At 35.7% G+C, this 21,541-nt stretch overlaps 2 protein-coding genes across 2 annotated transcripts; both read right to left on the reverse strand.

The window, feature by feature from the left end:
• Nucleotides 1-8,463: 8,463 nt before the first annotated feature.
• LOC109206076 (protein DMR6-LIKE OXYGENASE 2-like) lies at nucleotides 8,464-10,895 on the reverse strand. The gene is made up of 4 exons (XM_019368844.1): nucleotides 10,482-10,895; nucleotides 9,874-10,109; nucleotides 9,080-9,407; nucleotides 8,464-8,987 (listed from the first exon to the last, which is right to left on the reverse strand). Exons 1-4 carry the CDS (start codon nucleotides 10,734-10,736, stop codon nucleotides 8,733-8,735), a joined length of 1,074 nt encoding a protein of 357 aa, XP_019224389.1. The 5' UTR covers nucleotides 10,737-10,895; the 3' UTR covers nucleotides 8,464-8,732.
• Nucleotides 10,896-15,328: 4,433 nt separating this feature from the next.
• LOC109206077 (protein DMR6-LIKE OXYGENASE 2-like) lies at nucleotides 15,329-18,620 on the reverse strand. The gene is made up of 4 exons (XM_019368846.1): nucleotides 18,227-18,620; nucleotides 17,732-17,970; nucleotides 16,263-16,590; nucleotides 15,329-15,834 (listed from the first exon to the last, which is right to left on the reverse strand). Exons 1-4 carry the CDS (start codon nucleotides 18,482-18,484, stop codon nucleotides 15,574-15,576), a joined length of 1,086 nt encoding a protein of 361 aa, XP_019224391.1. The 5' UTR covers nucleotides 18,485-18,620; the 3' UTR covers nucleotides 15,329-15,573.
• Between the last annotated feature and the right edge of the window lie 2,921 nt (nucleotides 18,621-21,541).

Here is a 21,541-nt window from a genome sequence, read left to right on the forward strand (position 1 = left end):
TTTTTTCTGTTTCTCCTTTCTCTTTTGGATTTTCCCGGTCTTGAAATTCACCTACATCTTCAACTTCACTCCATCAATAGATTCTACAAATATTTGTAATCACAAAAAAGTTTATATGTATTTCTCTATTCAATATAAATTTCAAAAAAAAATCAAAATCTATATCTAACCTTTCCCAATATCAGCAACGTTCTCAGTTTCATCATCTAGATGTGCATCTCTAAAATCGCTTTCATACTGCACTTCTGCATCCACATCCATATCATCACGTTCATCACCGCCTGCATCTTCGTTGATTGTAACAATAGGCTCTGTAGCACGACAATGATCATCAACTCCATCTTTTCTAATTGGAACACTAGATTCTCTATCTGTGTTCATTTGATCAGCTTTCCCAAAAATGTTCAACAAAGTATCAAGCTTTGATCCTAGAGTTTTCTTTAAATCCTGAGAAAGAAACTAAGTTAGAAAGTTAAGGACAGGTTCAAAATTTAAGGACAGGCAGTCCTTAAGTTTGATTTACAGGTTGAAAAGTTAAGGACAGGCAGTCCTTAACTTTGAATTCCAAGTTCAAAACATAAGGACAAGAAGTCCTTAAGTTTCATTTCCAAGTTCAAAAGTTAAGGACAGGCAGTCCTTAACTTTGAATTCCAAGTTCACAAATTAAGGACAAGAAGTCCTTAACTTTGAATTCCAAGTTCAAAACTTAAGGACAAGAAGTCCTTAAGTTTCATTTCCAAGTTCAAAAGTTAAGGACACGCAGTCCTTAACTTTGAATTCCAAGTTAATTCCAAGTTCAAAATTTAATGACACAAAGTCCTAAAGTTAGACTAACTGAAAATACCATGATTTCATTCTCAATCTTTTTTTCTGCTACAGCTATTTTCTGATAAACTCTAGTAACTTCAGCTTGCAAATCCTTCTTAAAACTCTCTGATAATCTCTGAATCAAAAAAACATAAAATAAAAAAAAAGTGTTCGTAAGTAAGAAATAATCAAATAAAAAACTAATACTATTCAAAGGCAGAAACACATACTCTAACAATTTCCTTAAGTATGGCTTCGTCAAATTGTGTGGAAGAAGACCTTGAGCTTTGATCTTGTGAAATTGGATCCTCCACACTAAGAGGCTCTGTATCTTCTTCTTCAACAGGAATGAATGGTGACACCTCGATCAACTTAAACAACTATTATATAAGAAAAAGTAAACATAAGTATTCACAACTAAAACAAATAAACAAAAAAATAGATAGTGATTACATTAACTTACATTTTCATTATGGAAATATTTTCTACAAAGAGCATCAAACTGTGGAGACTTCATTTCAGAATAACATAACATCCGAGGATAACCAGATTCTTTGAAGTTCACAAATTATTTTTCTTGGAAAATAGGAAGTACTTCCATAATCCAAACACAAAAGGCAAAAGGAAAGCCAACTATAGTGTAGCTATCCTTCTCTTTATCTTTGTCTTTCTCCTTCTCAATCTCATTCTCATTTGGCTTCAAACAACTCTTCAATGATTTTAATAGCGTCTCATAAGAAAGAGAGCCCCAGTTGAAGGAAGAGCAGAGTGCGTCATCGTCGACAATTTTTATTATCTGATCGGACACATTCCTATTCTTCCGCTTGCCCATCAAAACAGATTCAACAAAATAGATTGTTGCCAACTTCAAAGCATCATCATCGCTGCCAACAAATGATGAAGCTGTACCATGTGGGTGACTAGAAATAAAACTAAACAAATCACCCGACTCAATTCTATCCTTTACAGGGAAATAGACTCTTAAAAGCCTATTCTCTTTCTCATGTAAACCTTTAATGTCGAGCGACAAATAAGACTTCAAACCAGTAATTATGTGAAATGCGTCACGGGTAAACTTAATTTCACGATCAAATACCTTGAATGTCATTGAATCAGGTTCATTATTTACAATTTCTGAAAGCAATATACAATGAATAAGTTTACCAGAGAACTTTACACTTTGTAATCGGAAGAAGTTGCCAAAAATACCATCCCTCAATTTCTTCCACTGGCTATTCGACAAAAAACCTTTAATTGTTTCCTTATATTGTAAATCTCCTTTCCAATACACCATAAAATTACGCCAATCATCAAACTCGAACACACGATCTCCTTCCATTATCACACTACAAAAGAAGGAAAAAGAAAACAAAGATTAGGACTTACAGTTAGTTGCAGGGACTTGGTCCTTAACTTCAAGTGTCACATACAAAAGTTAAGGACAAGCAGTCCTTAACTTAAAGTTTAAAGTTCAAAAGTTAAGGACAATAGGTCCTAAACTTCAAATTTGTAGTTCAAAAGTTAAGGACATTTGGTCCTTAACTTCAAGTTTCATGTGCAAAAGTTAAGGACAATCAGAGTTCCAACTTCAAAATTTAATGCCGTTTCTTTCTTATATTTCAGGAACACAGTTAACTAAAAATTCATAAACACAGTAAGCTTATGAATTTCTACGACTATTTTTATGAAATATACCTACATAATCAAATATATTGAATCAACCACAAACACATTTCACATTTCAACCCTAAAAATTTCTGAATAACACAATCACACTACATCTCCGACACTGAATCAACATATAATGATCATTTTTTGCAATTTCAAACATACTTCACACGGCATTGAACCCGATTACACATTTAGAAATATAAAAATGCATAAAAAAAAACACACATTACCAGTCGCGAACGATTCATAGAAGATGGCGGAGAAGATGAAGGAGCAGGAAGATTAACTGAAGATCCTTTGCATGCGAGAGGATGATGAAGAAGCAGAGAATACACAACTTGCCCTGAAACCCCTCTCAAATTCTTTTCCCTCGACTGAATGAAAAAAAGGATTTTTGGGTATTTTGGCATTATAAGCGCATTGAAGAAAGGGTAAATGTGTCTTTTCCCTATTAGTAGTGGCTATTTTTGCTGAGCATTGTAATTAGTGGATAAAAATTAAAGACACCCTTAATTAGTGGCTACTACACGCCATTTTTACTTCCGTTGGCAAGGGTTAAATCTTATACCCGTTTTCTTTTGGTTGATAAATTGTTACATTAAATATGGGTTAAAACCCATTATGTAGAAACAATATATACGATTGCAACCGTCGACCAGAAGTCTGCCGAAAACAGCCGCACAGTTAAACCTTTTTTTCAAAACTATATTATATCGCTATCCGACAAAGTGACAGAAGAATATAACGTATTCTATAACTCAAGATTAATTCTTTGATCTTAATCTCTAACTATGGTGGCTCTGATACCAACTGTTAGATTATTAATTTGCAGCCATAGCAGAGATTAAGACACAATCATACCGATATAAAATCATAATTTTGAGTTAGAGTCTAAGGAAGCGTACCGTTAAACTCCATAGATTCAGCAGCGACAGCAAACGACAATTAAGCCTGAGACCAACTTCCACGATCCACTAGTTACACACTCTCACAGCCCGGAGAACTTGACTGATGGGACATCTACCATTACCACGTATTCAAGAGGCAGAATATGCTAGGGTTTTCTAATAGCTAGGGAAAGGGAGGTTGACCTCTATTTATAAAGAGTGCCTATCCATCACATGCCATTAGTTATTGGGCCTCACTTATCCACACACACAATATTTAATATTAGGCCTTTTATTTATCCACCACTTGGGCCACATCACTATCCTTTCAGGCTGTAAGCAATTAACGTAAGTCCAAATTCCAATAAAAGAAAGATAAAAAACATCCATAAGCAAGTTATTATTGCAAAAATAATTATCATCATCCAGTTTGAGCCTTAAAATAAAGGTGAAGTACATTGTTATTTTTAATTTTTTATTAGTCAACCACTATGTATACTCCTAACTAACCTATATACACAGTATAATTTTCTGGCTAAGGGTGTTCGTCTAACCACCCTTCGTCCTTAGTAGCTCCGACCTTGGTTATATGGGTTCAGTTGACCCCATTAATTTCGACTTGAACTATGTCTATGTATGAAATATATAGACATGAATTACCTCAAGATGATCGGCAGTGTTAACCAAGAGAGAGTTGGGAAGTGCATTGACAAGAATCCATTTGCCTTGACGCTGAAGTTGGAGACCTTCAACTTGGTTATTGATGAGAATAGTTAAAAGGCCTTGATCTGAGTGGGCTGGCAACCCCATTGCTAGTTCAGGCTGAGGACAACGTGGATAGTAATTTGCAACAAATTAAAGGTTTGAAGGCCTAACTTCAAATCCAGGGCTTTGTCCAAAAAACTTTCTTCAAGCCCCAGACTTTCTGATATCCCTGCTAGTAACTTATTTGCTATTTCCCGGCTTTTCTCACAATACTCCGACACAATATCACTAAACATAATCTTGCGTCAGTATAAAAGGCATATGAAAAACTATAGTAAAAAAAAAAACTCGTTTGACTCTCCAGATAGTAACTGCATCAAACAAAGTGGGACGTCGAGAGTATATATCTTATATGACATTATAATCTAAAATTCTTTTTCGCCGGTTAGCATACTGAAATTAAACTTAGGAAACCGGTTTTGACGAAAATTTGAAAAGGAATAGCAATTATATGGATACCTGTAGCCGTGGGGTTTGGTGGGGAAGTGAAAATGAGGATGGACAAGGACCTTAAGATAGTCTCTCCAAAAGAAGGCATTGTCTTTAGAGGCATTGAAACTTGTCCCACATCTTATAGGATCCAATACATGCTTCCTACCAAACTCCTGCTTTTCTTCCTCTGGCAGGTTGAAAAATTCATGGGTTCCATCAATCACTGCCTTTATCAAATTTTCTGCTATGCCATGGTTCACTACCTGCAGTGTGTACTGAAAGTACAAGAGGGGGAGGGGTGAATTGTAGCCTTTTTTAAATTTTTAGTCGACTACTCTTCAGACCTAGTCGACTTATGCGGAGACAGCCTGCACAGAAATGTTAGTCCTTTCGATTTACACAAGTGTTAATCACAATAAGCAGTAAAGGAACATGCTATAATACGAGAGCGATAAAGTAAATGACACCAGGAATTTATACTGGTTCGGAACCAATGTGGTATCCTAATCCAGTCCTCTTGGGTTGCAAGAGTGTTATCTTTTGGAGCTCTTTGTAAATTGAATTGAGTACAGCCTTTGTGATTTTCAGCGATCACCACCAACACTGACAGGGTTGGTTTTCACTCTCTCACCAAACAACGACTCTTTGGTTTTCACTCGCTCACCAAAGAAACGAACAATGACACAACCTCTAGGACACACTGCCTCTCCAATATTTTTCTGTCTCTCTTCTCTCTTTTGGGTACACAGTAAATCTACTAAAGTGAATTACAATGCTTGTTAAGAGTAGAATAAAGAACTTGTAGTTGGATAGACAATTGTATAGAAGACTGCGTACTTTCTTCCTTCATGGAGCTCGTATATTTATGCCCCTTTCAACTTGTTCTGGCAATTGCTTAATCCAAGGGAATTTTGAAGATTCTTCCAATCTTCCTTGTAGCTGTTAGATGATTGCTTCCTTGAATCTTGGGGTAATAACTTCTTTCAGATCTCTAGACCGTTGCTTGGATATCTCCTGCCAATGTAAGCTTTCCTTTTGAAATGGACCATTTTAATTAAGGATCTTTTGCATTCTTTGGAATACCATAAACGCCTCTTGATTGCTGCTCCATTGTACTTCCTTAATTAGCAAAGTCACGATCCACTACTACCTTCACTTCCTTGTGCAATAGTTTTTATATTCAGTAAGCCTTCTTTTCATCCTTTGTGATTCTCTTCTTTGTTCTTGGAGATATAATTTCTTACTATAATATTGTAGTAAGAATATTCCATACGTAGTAGATCTTGTCCAAAACTTTAGGAAGCATTCTTCCATAGTTCTCCAATGTTCCTTTAGTAGGTCTTGAAAAATAATCTCTTTCCATAAAATAGATTGTACTACATCCATAATATATTTTCTTTCCATAGAAAATATATTCTTACTTGTCCTTGTAGTATCTTTTCCATATAGTATCTTCCTTTCACAAAATAATAGATCTTCTCCATGATTTTAGCAACTTTCCTTTCAAGATGTTGAAAAGCTTTCCATCTATAATTTCCATAGATTCTTTGTTTTGATATTGCAGTAAGCCATTCAATATTTGAAATTTCACTTTCAAATATTATTCCTTCTAGATTAAATCTCTGAAAATAATCTTCCTTGATGAGTTCTTCACATGATATTGTCTTTCCCATATTTGTTTGGATCTTTACCAGCATTTTCTTTCCTGTACAAGAATAAGATTACCACAAGTAAATGTTCTTTGATTAAAAATTATTTTGGTTTGTTATCATCAAAATTAATACGTGAAACCTTGAAGCTAACATGTAGGACAATTAATATTCTTTTGGTAAAATCAAATTAAAAAGGAGTGTTAGGAGTGGTTACAATTAAACCATATATCTCAAAAAATCTTCAAAGAACTCTGAACCAATTAAGTTTAAATCCTGAAATCCGCTTCTGCATACCATACCATGAAGAAACCCCAATCTTGACAAGCGTTGCTGAGATCGTGGAGGGCTTTTGCACGTTGATGAGGATCATCGCAGATGAGTAGAGAAAAATCAAGGACGGGGAGTGAAATTGCGTCATCGAGGTGTGTGGCAGAGGAGTCACCTGAACTGATAGTAGAGTGAACATAGTTGGAAGGTATGAAGAGATCACGCGATTCAGCTAGTTTTTTGACATTGGCTAGTTGAATAGGACTAGTCATGGAGATTTAAAGAAACAGGCCTTTGTGGTACTGATGATTGCTGCTCGGCTAATGAAAATCCTTGAATAGAAGGATGATTTATGCTTACATTTCTTTGTAATCTATTACTACTAGTATATATTAAAAGACCACTACACATATCAAGTCAAATGAAAGATGCTTTTAGGAGCTATAATTAAACTGAATCAAAGGCAACTTGCAAAGAAAATCTACACTATAGTATATTACGTTTTGTTCGGCTACAAGTCTACAACAAAAATATAAACTGACTACAATTTTTCTGTCATAGCCAACCATTTGGTTGGGCATTTCTTTTGGAGACCAGACCGGCATCGTATCGGGTGTGAGGCTAGTCTGATAGGATTTTGTCTTAGAATACTAGTGGTTAATGTTGTGTTCACACTATTCTTATGTTTTTCATAGTATCGGGCCTTATATTGTTATTGTTTTTCATCTATTTTCTGGTTCTTACGATGGTGTTATTATTTCTATGGTTTCTGTTGCTGGTCCTAATATATTGTCTCTTTTCGTCTTCTTGAGCCGAGGGTCAACCGGAAACAACCTCTCTACTCCCTCGAGGTAGGGATAAAGTCTGCGTACACATTATCCTCCCCATTTGTGGAATTTTACTGAGTTGTTGTTGTATCTGCGGATGGTGGAGGCTGAGGAGGAGGAAAGTTGACTGTTCGAGTTTGTTTGGTACGCCAAAGTCAATTTTTCAAAAAATATTTTGCATTGTTGGAACATTTAACCAGTTCAAAGCCACTCGAATTTTATCCAACTCAGATGAGTCAGAACTCACCTATTTCGCTATTCGCACCCTAACAAATTGTGGTATCCAGAGCGAGAAAGAGAAATAAATGAATAAATAAATAACACAAAGAAAGTTTAGAGAAGCAACCTTCAACATCAGTACGAGTCATCAACTTTGACATATATGGAGAGATGGAGTTATGTAATGATCCACTTTACTAGCATCAGTCCTATCTGAAAATGACATTTGACTATACATTCACGGGTTCGAACCGTGGAAACAGCCTCTTGCAGAAATGCAGGGTAAGGCTGCGTACAATAGACCTTTGTGATCCGGCTCTTCCCCGGACCTCGCGCATAGCGGAAGCTTAGTGCCTCGGGCTTCTCTTTTATTCACTTGGTTGTTAAACACGTAGGAAAACCCCCGTCATATAGAGTCTAATCAGTAGTGGTACTGATGGATTTCTAATTGTAGTCATGTGTGTATATATTTAATTTTTTGACATACTATACAGAGGCGGATCCAGGATTTCAAGAGGATGGGTGCACTAGTGTGAAGAGGTGGATCTAGAATCACGTGTTTTACTTTAGTCTCTTACCATGAACTCGATCACTACATTTTAAAAATTATATATCAATGCCAGTTTTAAAATTTTTGGTGATTTTCACGTATATATCAATGCCCTGTGCCGAAAATAAGTCCGTCTGAAGTGGGATTTGAACCACCAATTTTACTCGTAGAGGTGCACCCAATAATTATTGCACCATATGAGTCTTTGAGCATGGGTGCACTCACATATATTTAAGTAATTTTGAAAAAATATAACATAATTATACATGGTTTAGGGTGAGAAGTATGGGTTCATGTGAACCCATACCCTTAGGCCTAGATACGCCCCTGATACTATATATATGTCGAGTCGAAAGCCATAAAGCCATAAATTCAGTTGAGTCCGCTACAAAAGAATGTGTCGATCGTACTAAATGTTTACTGATTAAAAGATCACAATTTACACTATAGTATATCAGTTTGAATTTATACCATTATTTTTACATTAGAACCAATGTGACCCGATCCTTGCCGAACTCCTCACATAGTGCACCAAGCTACCCCTTTTATTGTTCCATTAGTCCTGCTTTGTTCTCTATTATCTATATGAGAAGAATCTCATCAAACACTTGGAAACAAGAGGTCAGTTCCCAAGAAAAAGAAAGGGAAAAAACACTCAGTTCCTTGAAATCTTGAGTCTTTCCAAGCAGGACTTTCCATCAAGTTGATTGCTCTGTTGCAACTCCAAGTAATCCCTATACTTCATCGGAATATAAGCTGCTGGGCTGTTTTCCTTTTCTATCAATGGAGAAGCTGGACTTACAATCGTTTCCAGTGATGGACCATGAGCTGTGGCTATTGATATCCTTGTTACTTTGTTGTTCACCACTGCTCTATGCATATTGCTCTTGTACTTTCCATTACTGAATATCTAACATGATAAAGTACATTTCATTAATCATCATATTTTGAGCCTCAAAGTAACTTGTTATTAATAAACCACTATAAAGGGATTTAATTTACCTCAAGATGGTCGCCGCTGTTTACCAGAAGAGAATTAGGAAGGGCATTGACATTAATCCATTTGCCTTGATACTGAACTTGGAGACCTGAAACTTGGTTCTGAATTAGAAGTGTTAAAAGGCCATGATCTGAATGAGGTGGCATCCCCATTGTAAGTTCAGGTTGAGGACAACTTGGATAGTAATTTCCAACAAAGATTTGAAGGCCTGACTTCAAGTCTAGAGCTTTGTCCAAGAAATTTTCTTCAAGCCCCAGGCTTTCTGATATACCTCCTAATAACTTTTTTGCCACTTCCCGTATTTTCTCACAATACTCCGATATAATATCCCTATTAAATTGACACTATCAGGTCAATAAAGATAATTAAAGGTAATCATGCACTATCTTGTTCGGACTCTCCAGAAGTATCATTGGGTGCGTGTCGGATCCTTCAAAAGTAGTGTATTTTTGAAGGATCCGACACGGGAGCTACAACATTTTGGAGACTCAGCGCAACATAGATCATGCATAAGTTGGATTAGTAACTGGAACATAAGACATATTACCCGCTATATCACATTAACAGTGTAATAGTTCTTATACTAGTATCATTCTCAACCACGGTGTGGGATAATATTGGATATGTTGTTGTTGTTGTACTAGTATCATGATCAAAAAAGTAGTTCTTATACTAGTAATAAGTTGAATCCAATTGACAAACACTATGTTGTACTAGTAAGGTAAGAGCTTCTGATATTATATTCATTCTCTAAATTTGGACAATTCAAATAGTATTAAAATGAATAGGTGGATACCTGTAGCCTTGGGGTTTGGTGGGGGAGTAAAAATGAGGATGGACAAAGACCTTGAGATAGTCTCTCCAGAAGAAGACATTTTCTTTAGAGGCATTAAAACTTGTCCCACATCTAATAGGATCCAACACCTGTTTCCCAGCATACTCCCGCTTATCTTCCTCTGGTAAGTTGAAAAATTCATGTGTGCTATCAATCACAGCCTTCATCAAATTTTCTGGTATGCCATGGTTCACTACCTGCACTTTGCACACCCAATTAAATATTGGGATCTTTACACAAATAGGCTAGATTCACTGTTTACTTTTTCTAGCAAGTATACATAGATTATACACTGAATATACACGGTTATATACATGATTATACATATATTATATTATTTTTAGTTTAAGTAGTTGGGTGAATCGGCTATTTAGGTTAATTCTTGTTAAATATTCTCTATCATAAAACAGTTTACAACAACCATTTTCTTTTAATCACGGGGGTAGGAAAAGGGGAATACAAGGTAGGGAATTGAACCCTCACCAATACGGTAAAAGTTTAGGTAGGCAACCAACTGAGCTACTAAGATTACCATAAGACAAGTCAGTCTCATAATTCATAATATGTACCATGAAAAAGCCCCAATCTTGACAAGCTTTGCTGAGGTGGTGGATGGCTATGGAACGTCGATGAGGATCACCCGAAGTGAGTTGAGAAAAATCAATGACGGGAATTGAGTTTAACTCACCAGGGTCTGTGGCAGAGGAGTCAGCAGGATCATTTGATGAGTGAACGTAATTAGAAGGTATGAAGTGGAGATCAGGTGAATCAGCTAATTGTTTGATGTTGGGTGGTTGAAGCAGTGGAGCAGCTGTGGTTTCCATCTCTGTTACTGGGTGGAGATAAGCCCAAGTGATGATTGCTGCGTGCGTAGTTGCTGAAAATTCTTGAAACAGATGATGATAATATTTGCTGTCTGCATTTGATTGTCATTTATCAAGATATATTTCTTTTTTGTTTTATGTGTCAAAGTAGCAACAGAAGTTGTGGAAAACATTTTATTGAAGAGAAATTTTTATAAAGCACTATGTTTTAGTGGTAATTAGCTATCTATAGATACTATTTGCTATATTACGGATTGTAGATACGTTTTCTGTTGCTATAAGATGTATTAGATGTATTTAAGCTACTGTATTCATGAATTCAGTAGCAAAAATAGGCGTGAATCAGGGAAGTCCAGCTAATCAGTTGTTGTATTTGAGTGTATTCGACCGTATTCATGGCATGAAACATGGGATTACAGCTGGACATATTATTGTATTCGACTGTATTCACGACGTGAAACAGGGGATTACACTTTTTTCAAACGCAAAGTGAATCAATTAACATAATAGACTCCTAATATAACTCAACAAACTCAATTATAACACACAATTTTTGTATTTCCAGTTATAAAAAAGATTCTCAACCGAAAAATACCCCCAAAAACATAGCAATCTTCAGAGAAATTATATAATACATCTGAATACAAAAATTATATTAATTAAAAAAAACATATGAATACATTCATGACATATAGCGAGACAGTGAATACAATGAAATACATAGAATACAGCGGGATACATTGAAATACAATGAAAAAAAAGACATTAAATACAATGAAATACATGAAATATAGCGAGATACATTGAATACAATGAAAAAAAAGACAATGAATACAATAAAATACATGAAAATACAGCGTGATACGTTGAAAATACATTGAAATATATTAACAGAAATTTTGAGATGGGTGAGAGGAATTTGTCTCGGTTTTAGATGAAGGAGCAGCAAGGGGCGCCGAAACTGCCGCTGAAGATGCCATTTTCAGATCGAGATTGACGAAACCCTAGATGGAATACTACTGGATCGAGATGATTTAGAGTGAGTCGAAAAATGGGAACTGTGTATCGAAACCCTAGCGAAGTAGAGAGAAGAGAGCGTGGGTTCTGGACAAATTGAAATTTGGGAAGGGTGACTAATGGTAGGTGATGTGAGTGAGAGGAATTTTGAGATTGAGCATCGTGTTTTCAAGGAATGGGGGAGGAGAATGACATGTATCAAAGTAGAGAGAGAAAGAAAATAGTGTAACTGAATAGCATATTTAGTGGCTTAGGGGTAAGAGGTAACCAAAATTAGATATTTTGCTATAAACATTAAAAGGTATCTATAGAATATAATTTTTTTAAATGGTATTTATTTAAAATAAATAAGGTGTTAACCTTTGCTATAGGAGGTAAAAATTTCTTTATTGAATGACAAGTGTTTGTGCACTCCATTATATAATTACTAGTGGGGAATCGCCCGTGCTAAGCACGGGCCCAATATCGCAATTGTTTCCAATAGTATCCAATATATAGTTGTGGAAATTAATTTTTTTTCCTACTTCATCAAATCTGTAGGAGCCTAAATTGTTCAAGGAAAATGATATATTCCTTCTTCTGGCTTGGTATCTCATACCAATCAACAAAGTGAGATAATAATAAGACTTATTCTTAGAGATGTTGCTTCCATTGCAAGAACGGTAAACCTTACAATACACAGATCACCTCTTTTATAGTAGATAGACTATATATGTGGAGTACAATAAATATTTTCAACCAAGCCGACATTGGAAATGCACATATAACGTCATGTACCAGTTGATATATGTGGTAATTTAATAAAGGATATTAAATATGCTCTTCTTTTGTTGAGCGTTTCAATAGCTTTTGGTAGGTTTGCGTGTTCTACAAACATAACTTTTGTATACATTTTTATTTTACAATAGAAGAATGCTTTATCAATTCTTTGTGCTTGCCAATCTGAAAGTAAGCATTTAATATTGTGTGGCATAACGCAGTCAACATCAAAAAAGTTTAAATGGCTGATGGATTCTTTGTCGGTTTTCACACAGGTAACAGCTGGTACAAATAGAAAGTCCTCTCCTCTGCCAATTATCTTGGTCAAGACATGTTGCCTCGACAACATTTCACACAAAGCAGGGCATTTTGCTATGTTGTTTTTGTCCTCCGTGTCATCTTCTAAGTCACTTGTTGTCCCAGTTACTATCTAGCTTTTGGAGAAGATTATAGCAACTTTGGACACCTATACAACACCTTATATCATAATCAGAGTTATTGGTCTATAAACTCGATTACTTTTTCACTTTGTTGAATAATTCTATTAAAGATTTATTTGTCCACAATCACCTTTGAGGTTGTTGTACAGCGCAAGATTGAGGTTGTCGTACAATGTATATTTGATTACCATGAGTGTTTTCATGATAAATGTCCTAATGACGATGCCAAGCCCATAATGCATGGGTTGGATTTACACTAAGTTCAAAGTGGCAGCAAAAGTGTGAAAGATTACTGATATCTTGGATTTTCCTATTCCCTGTCATTAAAATTTCTCTTAAACTATAGATGTTATTCAAGGCTGACAAAACATTCACCAGATATAAACATTTTTGTTAAGGGTTAAACTACATAGAAAAATCGAATCCAATGAGCATCAATTAACCCTCTAAATCTTAAATTTCTCCATAACAAGGGTAATCTAGTTCTAAATTAAGATGGTGCAGAATGTGCAAACATTAAGCTCTACCAGAAGAACCAACAAACAGTATAAGTATGAACCATAAATAGCAATTTACACCAATTGCTTTATTTTAGGTACTAAAGCATTAAAAAAAATTCCCAAAAAACGTGTAGCACATTTGGATAACAGTATATTATTTTTGTGTTAATGTGGCAAGAAGATTCTTATTTTCTAAGCTCTGTAAGTTTATATGTACTATCCTTCAATGTGCCTGTTTCAATCCAACTGTGTCCAAAATTTTCTCTTCCTTTTAATGCCGATCTTCAACATGATACTGCTGTATCAGGTTGTTTAGCTGCACCGCTAAAATATAAAATTGTTGGAAGCATGTAAATTTTACATGGCACATCCTTCCATAGATTTAACAGAAGGTGTACATAAAAGAATGTCAGGTGTTGCTGTTAGTATCACCAAAGCCATCTTGTGTCATTTTATCTATTAGCTTCTTCACAGTCGTTTGATTTGTTTCTCCTTCTAGTTTACTTTGAAGTTTTCTAATAGTTACATAGTTCATCAGAAGAGCATGATACAAAGCCTGAAATAATACAGTGTCATTACAAACATTCATTCCAGAAATTAAGCATCTAAATTCAATACACCTCAGAACAGAAATTTTATGATTAGCAAAATAGGAAACTGTTATATGATTCTTCTTATAACGTTGAGAATTTATTAAACGCTAACCCTTTCTCCTAAATCTATCAGATGTTATTGAATGGTTACTCTTTCCAAATCCTTCAGGCATGATCTAATATATCTCTTCTCTGCCTTTGCTCTAAAATTTTCTTTAAAATCACAGATCTTAAGACTGTTTGTCTACAAATGCCAAATGTATGAACACTATTCAAAGCTGCTTCTAATAATTAATCAGCCATCAAAGCAAAATAGAGTTTGTGTCTTGATTTAAATTAGGAGGATAATCGAAGGAAAGTTAGCAATAGATGACAATAAATCAGCATTAGACAGGCAGGGATCTAGATGGTTGGAAGAGGGTGCAGGTCAAACCACTGCATTCAGCTAGAACTATATACATATTTGAGAATTCATAACGTATATAAATATATACTAAGTCAGCATCACCTACATGTAGCTTCTAAGAACATCAATTTAAGCTTCATTTCACATTTTATCACCCCGGAATCACTTGCATTTTTTCCATTTAATCTGATATATTGGAAAGTGGCCATTTGTAAAAGCAATAGAAGCATTCATCATCACTTTGGTTATGGCGGGGATGGCATTACCTTGATAAGGTAGATACACAACATGTAGAAACAGAGGGAAATGTAAACTCTATAAACAGGACTCTGTACAAAAATGATCTACTCGTTACTTGCCAATTTTATTTGAATTACCTTCCAGAAAGAAGAATCAAAGCGCAAAAAGTAGGTGGAAACTTTCAAAACCCATGAGTATATATAGATAGATACACAAACTGAATAGATGAGAAACTATTAATTAAAGCAGCTTCATGTAACATGATAGAATTGAGAAGCGGAGATAGGGTGAACGTGTCAAACAACACCTGAAATGACAAAAATACCCCTATGGTGAAGCAGACATGTTGACCATCACATGCCTTCTTATCCTCACTTATAGTATAGGAATAGAAATAAAAAGGAAGGGCAATAACGCAAACGTTTTCTTTAATAAGTCAGATAATTGTGGTTTATATTTTGTCCAATCTGTTTGTAAAATCTATAACCCCTGGATAAAGTTCACAAATTCTGCTCCTATCCATCGTAAAACCTTCCAAAGATGAATTTGCCCACTCGTGTTATTAAGGAATTTTGATTACTTCTTTTTTGGGGTAAATTAAACAAAATCCACTTGTCAAACAAATAGAATGCTTCAATCCACAGAACTTATAGTAATCTATTATGTAAGACATAATTAAGTAAAAGTTCTCCTCAGTCCTCATCTATCCATAAAGACCAATAACTCATATCCAGTTACATAAGGGGCAATTTGGAGTATAGCTTGTAAAGTAAACCAAAGGCAATTTGCCACGAGAAACATTATTACATGTCAATTAACAAGAGAAAAATTTCAAAATAACCGTGTAATTTTGCCAGCAATAGCATACTGTGTTTAACAAAATCAAAGTGGTGGTGAATTAATCTTGATTCGATCTAGACACGATTTTCCGTTGAGCGGATTAGTCTGTTGCATCTCCACATATTCACTGTATTTGGTTGGAAAATAGAGTGGTGGAAATCTTTCATTTTGGATTAAAGGTGAAGCAGCTGGGCTCACTGTGGCATTTATAGCTGGGCTATTTGCAATTCCTATTGATATCCTTGCTACTTTCTTCACTACTGCTCTGTGCAATACACTCTTGTATTTTCCATTTGTAAATATCTGTCCATGCCACAAAAAGAAATCAGGTTGCATATAGTAACAACAAATTCAGTGTATTCCCACAAAGTGGACAAGTGAGGTCTGGGGAGGATAGTGTATTGTGAAGACAGATAGACTGTTTTCGATAGACCCTCGGCCCAAGGAAAGCACATAGTCACAACAGTGTTGAAATTGTACATAGTAAATGTTACAAGAAAATGAAAGTATGAAACTATGATCACTTGATTTTTCTTCGCAAAGTTTTTCAAGAACTATTTTGACCAATGTTTAGTGTAAAATTAGAAATAGACAAATTCGTCACTAAAACTACCATAAACATGTGATAAAACTAGCCAAAAAAAAAAAAATGAAAATTTAACCATTATTTCAAAATTCAAAGTATCAAATAATGAAGGATAAAATGAGTAATATTACAGAATATTTTATACCTCAAGGTGATCAGCAGTGTTAACCAAAATAGAGTTGGGAATGGGATTGATGTTGATCCATTTTCCATTGCGTTGTAGTTGTAAACCTCCAACTTCATTTTGTATGAGAAGGGTCAAAAGCCCAAAGTCTGAATGGGGTGGAAGGCCCACTACAAGTTCGGGCTGGGGACATGCTGGATAGTAATTTGCAACAAACACTTCGAAACCCGAGTCCAGATCCAGGGATTTTTTCATCAACTCGTGTTCCAGTCCTAAGCTTTCTGATATTCCTGAGAGTAGCGTTCTTGTCACTTTTCTGCATTTCTCACAATACTCCCTTAAAACCTCTCTGTAAAATGAAACGACAAAGCAAAAATTTAAAAAATAAGGGAAACGAAGCTTATTTTCATGACGAATAAATGAGCTTTATAGAAAAAAAAATGAACTAAACAAAAGGCACCACACTCTAATTTGCACATTGTTCTCCTTCAAAAAAAGGAGAAGAATTGAAAATTTATAAAAATTTGAATTAGAAAATATGAAAATTATTCTTTAGATAAATAAGTCATTAATATAATTGAGTTAGATGAAACATATGTATTTCTTTTAAATATTATTTTTAGTCTGTTCTAGAAAAAAATGACAATTTTATAAATTTGAAAATAATATTATAACATAAATTTTTATTTTACACTTAATGAGAAGCTTAAATAGCCACACAGATGTGCACAGGCCAACCTCAGACACGAGTGACCTGTTGACAGATGAATTCACTGAACCCACCTTAGACATGAAATCGACCATTTTCTTTTAGCATGATTTGTGACCTCTCATGGCCAAATTTCAAATCGGGATTTTTTGAAGTAATAATTTCGATAGGACGATTCTCTTGTTGTACAAGTATTGGCTTTTCCAAATTTATTTTAATGAGACATGCTACTATATTTTAGAGGAAACAAGTGTATGCAATCTTTAATGTATAGAATGTACAATCTGCTAGCTGTATACGTTAAGGTAAATAAAGGACACCCAAACTATCCTATCGACCGACATGCATGAGTTATTTTATTTAATTAACTTGAGACTTGAAATATAACTCTTCAAGAAATCCTTCAATTAGAGAGAAGCAAAACAGTTTGAAGTCATAAAAGCTAAATGAGCAATTTATAATTCAACTTCTTCGTTGTTTCTCATTTAAAATGTCATCATTATTAATTTCTTTCTTTCTTTATTTACGTACATCAAATGATCATTCATTATCCCCACTAGCCAAAGGAAAAAGCGGTACTATGAATTTGAACATTGCTTTTTCAGGTTTCAAGCTAACTAGCTTTCTTTTCATTATACCTTGTAAACTTTTGGTGAGTGAATGTGACGTATCATGTTAAATATGTGAAAGCCAATAGGCTATAGGTAGACCTCTTTAGATTTTTCTGTCATAATAAAGTAATCTTCTGCATATATAATTTATCACGAGACAATGAAAGAACCTGAAATGCTTGGGTTGATGAGGGGAGTGAAAGTGAGGATGAACAGAGAGTTTAAGGTAATCTCTCCAGTAACATATTGTCTCCTTTGACGTATAATTAAAACTGGTGCCATACTTTATAGGATCAAATACTTGTTGCCCTATGTACCGACTCTTCTCCTCCTCCGCCATCTCGAAAAACTCATTTGTCACCTCAATCATCTCCTTCATCAAACTTTCTGCTATTCCATGGTTCACCACCTACATCCGCATGACAATTATTAGACAAAACTATATCTACTAATATATCTATACTTTTATTTCAAATATATGTGTGTGTGGTTCGAAGAAAACACAGATATAGTAAAATACGCAGAATCAAAAATAAGAGCTAGACCTACAATTGTCTATACTTGCAACTAATACAATAGCGCGCTAGCACCTAAGAATCTTAAGTTGAAGTTTAATAAAACCATGCTAGCTAATTAGCTACTACTTTATTATTATACTTACGTACCATGAAAAAACCCCAGTCTTCACAGGCTCGTCCAAGGTTCTGTATGGCATTGGAGTGTTGATCAGGATCTTCTGAAGAAAGGAGGGAAAAATCAACGATAGGGATTGAATCTGCATCAGTACTACTACTGTCAAAGGCCGGGGAGTGAATGGGGCTATTAGGGTGAGCATAGTAACAAGGCAATACTGCTTTCATCAGATTCGGCGTCTCCGTAAGTTGTTTAACACTTGTGATGATATTGTTGGATTCCCAAGCCATATTTCTGATGTCTTGTGCTCTGATCAGCAGTTGTAGTGTGGAGCTTATATTGTTAATATACTGGTGAAATTTTACTTCTTTAGACGTAATAAGAAATGAGGTTCAATCATACTACACGGATAATTATATTTTATTAATGGTCGATATGAATTCACACATCAACTTCGTTATCAATGAACCAAAAATTACAATTTTTTATAGAAAAAATCATTTTAACATGTTTGAAATGTTTTCCACGGAATCCTGCTATAATATCTCGGGTGGTGATAGTGATCTAAAAAGGAGGCAGAAGAGTCCCACACTACAGCCGTCTCTTTCCCCTATATATTTCCACGTGAATAATATGAAAATATGAGTTCAGTTATCATTTTATTGTTAAATTGTGAGGCGTGAGCCATGCTCTTGGTCCTGTGTATTAATTAGAAGATGTAGACGATTGATGTTAACACCTACAAGGTTACATGAACAGATGAACTAGGGTTGCGCTGCTTCTCTAGCTACTCTTTTTAAGCTTTTTCGTTTAAATATTTTTTATAATGGTTTTACTTTTAATTTTAACTTTACTTAATAAGATCATTTTATATGTGAGGAAATTATTTGAATAAAGGGTATGGAGGATGCATGGTAAGATAAGATACGGGATCTAATCGACGAAATGCATAAAGCGCCCCTTTAAGTTGTCCCCAACAATCATTTGAACACATCAACTGAGGCCTTTTTCATTTAAACGTTTCACATGACTAAAAAGTAAACTCAATAAACACCCGACCTCACCAGCTCCCGTCGCGTGTGTTACACCTCCAGTGTCTATTATAAGAACGAATAAGAAGGTGACACGTGGATAACCAATAAGAAATAAATAATTAAAAGGCATCTAATTAAAAACATAAAACATAAAGGTTAATTTCCATTGTTTCTTCGGTCTAACTCTCCCTCTCTCTCTCACCGAATTCCAACCATCTTCATCTCTTTGATTAAGCTTGGTTCAATCGGCATTTTTGTTCCAAAATTCAACATTTCTTTCATTTACTAAGTAGGATTAGTTGTGGTTTGTTCGAATTGATTATTGGTTCAAGATTTATCACCTGAAGGAAGGTCGTCCTAGGATTTTGACAGTGGAGTTTTTGTGAAAAGGGGCGTCAGCTATGAAGTGGCTTCGATTATTGCATAAAGGTATGTTTAGATTATTTATTTTTGTATTTTATTGTTATATGTCTGTTATGGTGCTATTAGATTAGGATTTTTTTCTCTAGAAAATTGAAAAGGTCAGAGAATATTGACTGGTTTTCTTTTGTCATTCTCAATACCGAGTCACATGGACGAATATATTAGTGTTGTTTTTCATCATGGGGGTCACTTTATTGATGGAAAGTATGTGGGGAGGGTGAAAAAATAGGGCATGTGATGGACAAAGAACATTTCTCTCTGCCCGAGCTTCTGTCTTAAACAAAAGAAAACCCTGAAATACGCTACAACTCAGTTGGTGGGTTCTTTGTTCAATGTCCTAAAACTCAGAAGTTCTTTCTGTCACGCCCCGAACCTGGGGAGGCGTGGCTGGCACCCGGTGCCGCACTGGCCCGAGCGAACCAATCTGCAACTCTTTTTTTTCTATGACCATCATGGGCCAACATGGCCACAACTCGTAATGTATAACTATAAGTGGGCAACACTGTTTCAATAAACTATCGTTTTTAAAACATGAATACATATGGGCCGTCAAAGGCCTCTGATATACTGTACATAATAAACCTGTGTCTACAAAGCCTCTAAGATTATTTCATATCAAATGGGACAGGGTACCGCCCTACCCATTAGTCTGCAGCAAAACTCTGACACAATGACGTATAGACTCGGCTGCACTCCGAATGAGGTGGAGTCTTACCGATCCTTTGATGAATGCTAACCTCGTCTACTATGAGGGCTCGTCAAACTGATTGTCTATACTTGCAGGCATGAATGCAGCGTCCCCAACAAAAGGACGTCAGTACGAATAATGTACCGAGTATGTAAGGTGGAACTGAAAGCCTGCAAGGCTACCTCGGTCTCGTGATAATGAAAGCCTGCTCCCGTACTAATGTTGCTGCTGCTCCTCAGAACCTGGACCTGTGCAAAAATGCACAGAAGCGTAGCATCAGCACAACCGACCCCATGTGCTGGTAATTGTCTAGCCTAACCCCAGCGAAGTAGTGACGAGGCTAGACCGGACACCACATAAACCTGTGCAGTTATAAATATACAGCGGAAACAAAATACCAAACAACTAGCAATATGGGAGGGGGAAACATGCTGTGGGGAGATAACAATAGTAACAGTAATTCCGAGTAACAAACTAAAGCAGCTTAGATTCAAAATGAACAAGGAAAACAATACTCAATATAAACAATGGTATCAATAATTATTGCGGCGTGCAACCCGGTCCACAATTTACCATTGTTGCGGCGTGCAACCCGATCCACAAATACCACTGTGCGGCGTGCAACCCGATCCAAAAATACCACTTTTGCGGCGCGCAACCCGACCCACATCATTTATCATGTATCATTGTTGCGGCGCGCAACCCGATCCTCACATATTATTGTTGCGGCGTGCAACCGATCCTCAATATCTTTGTTGCGGCGCGCAACCCGATCCACATCATTTAACAGTCTGACTCCCCAAACAACAGTCACGATTAAGAGGCATAAAAAAAATAAGCGAATATTTGACAAAAATCCCAGCAAGGGAAAAAAACCAACAAGTTCAACCAAACGTCCCGGCAAGGGAATAATCAACAACGCTTTCTCTTTCTTACTTTTCTTATCTTATAATCCACTCTACCATATTGAGCCAACGCTCCACAGATTCAAGTCATTTCATATACTTTCAATATTCGTATCACAATTCGAGCCAATGCTCCTAGGATCAAATGATCATATCACCGTTCACATGTTATTCACAACATATAGAAATCCTCCAATAAACACGGAGTTCACAACCAAACCATGATAATCACATTATAAGGACTCACGGTCATGCTAGACACCAATGTATAGATACTCGTCACCATGCCTATACATC

The sequence above is a fragment of the Nicotiana attenuata genome, unplaced genomic scaffold, assembly GCF_001879085.1.
Source record: "Nicotiana attenuata strain UT unplaced genomic scaffold, NIATTr2, whole genome shotgun sequence".
NCBI classification, from domain to species: Eukaryota; Viridiplantae; Streptophyta; class Magnoliopsida; order Solanales; family Solanaceae; genus Nicotiana; species Nicotiana attenuata.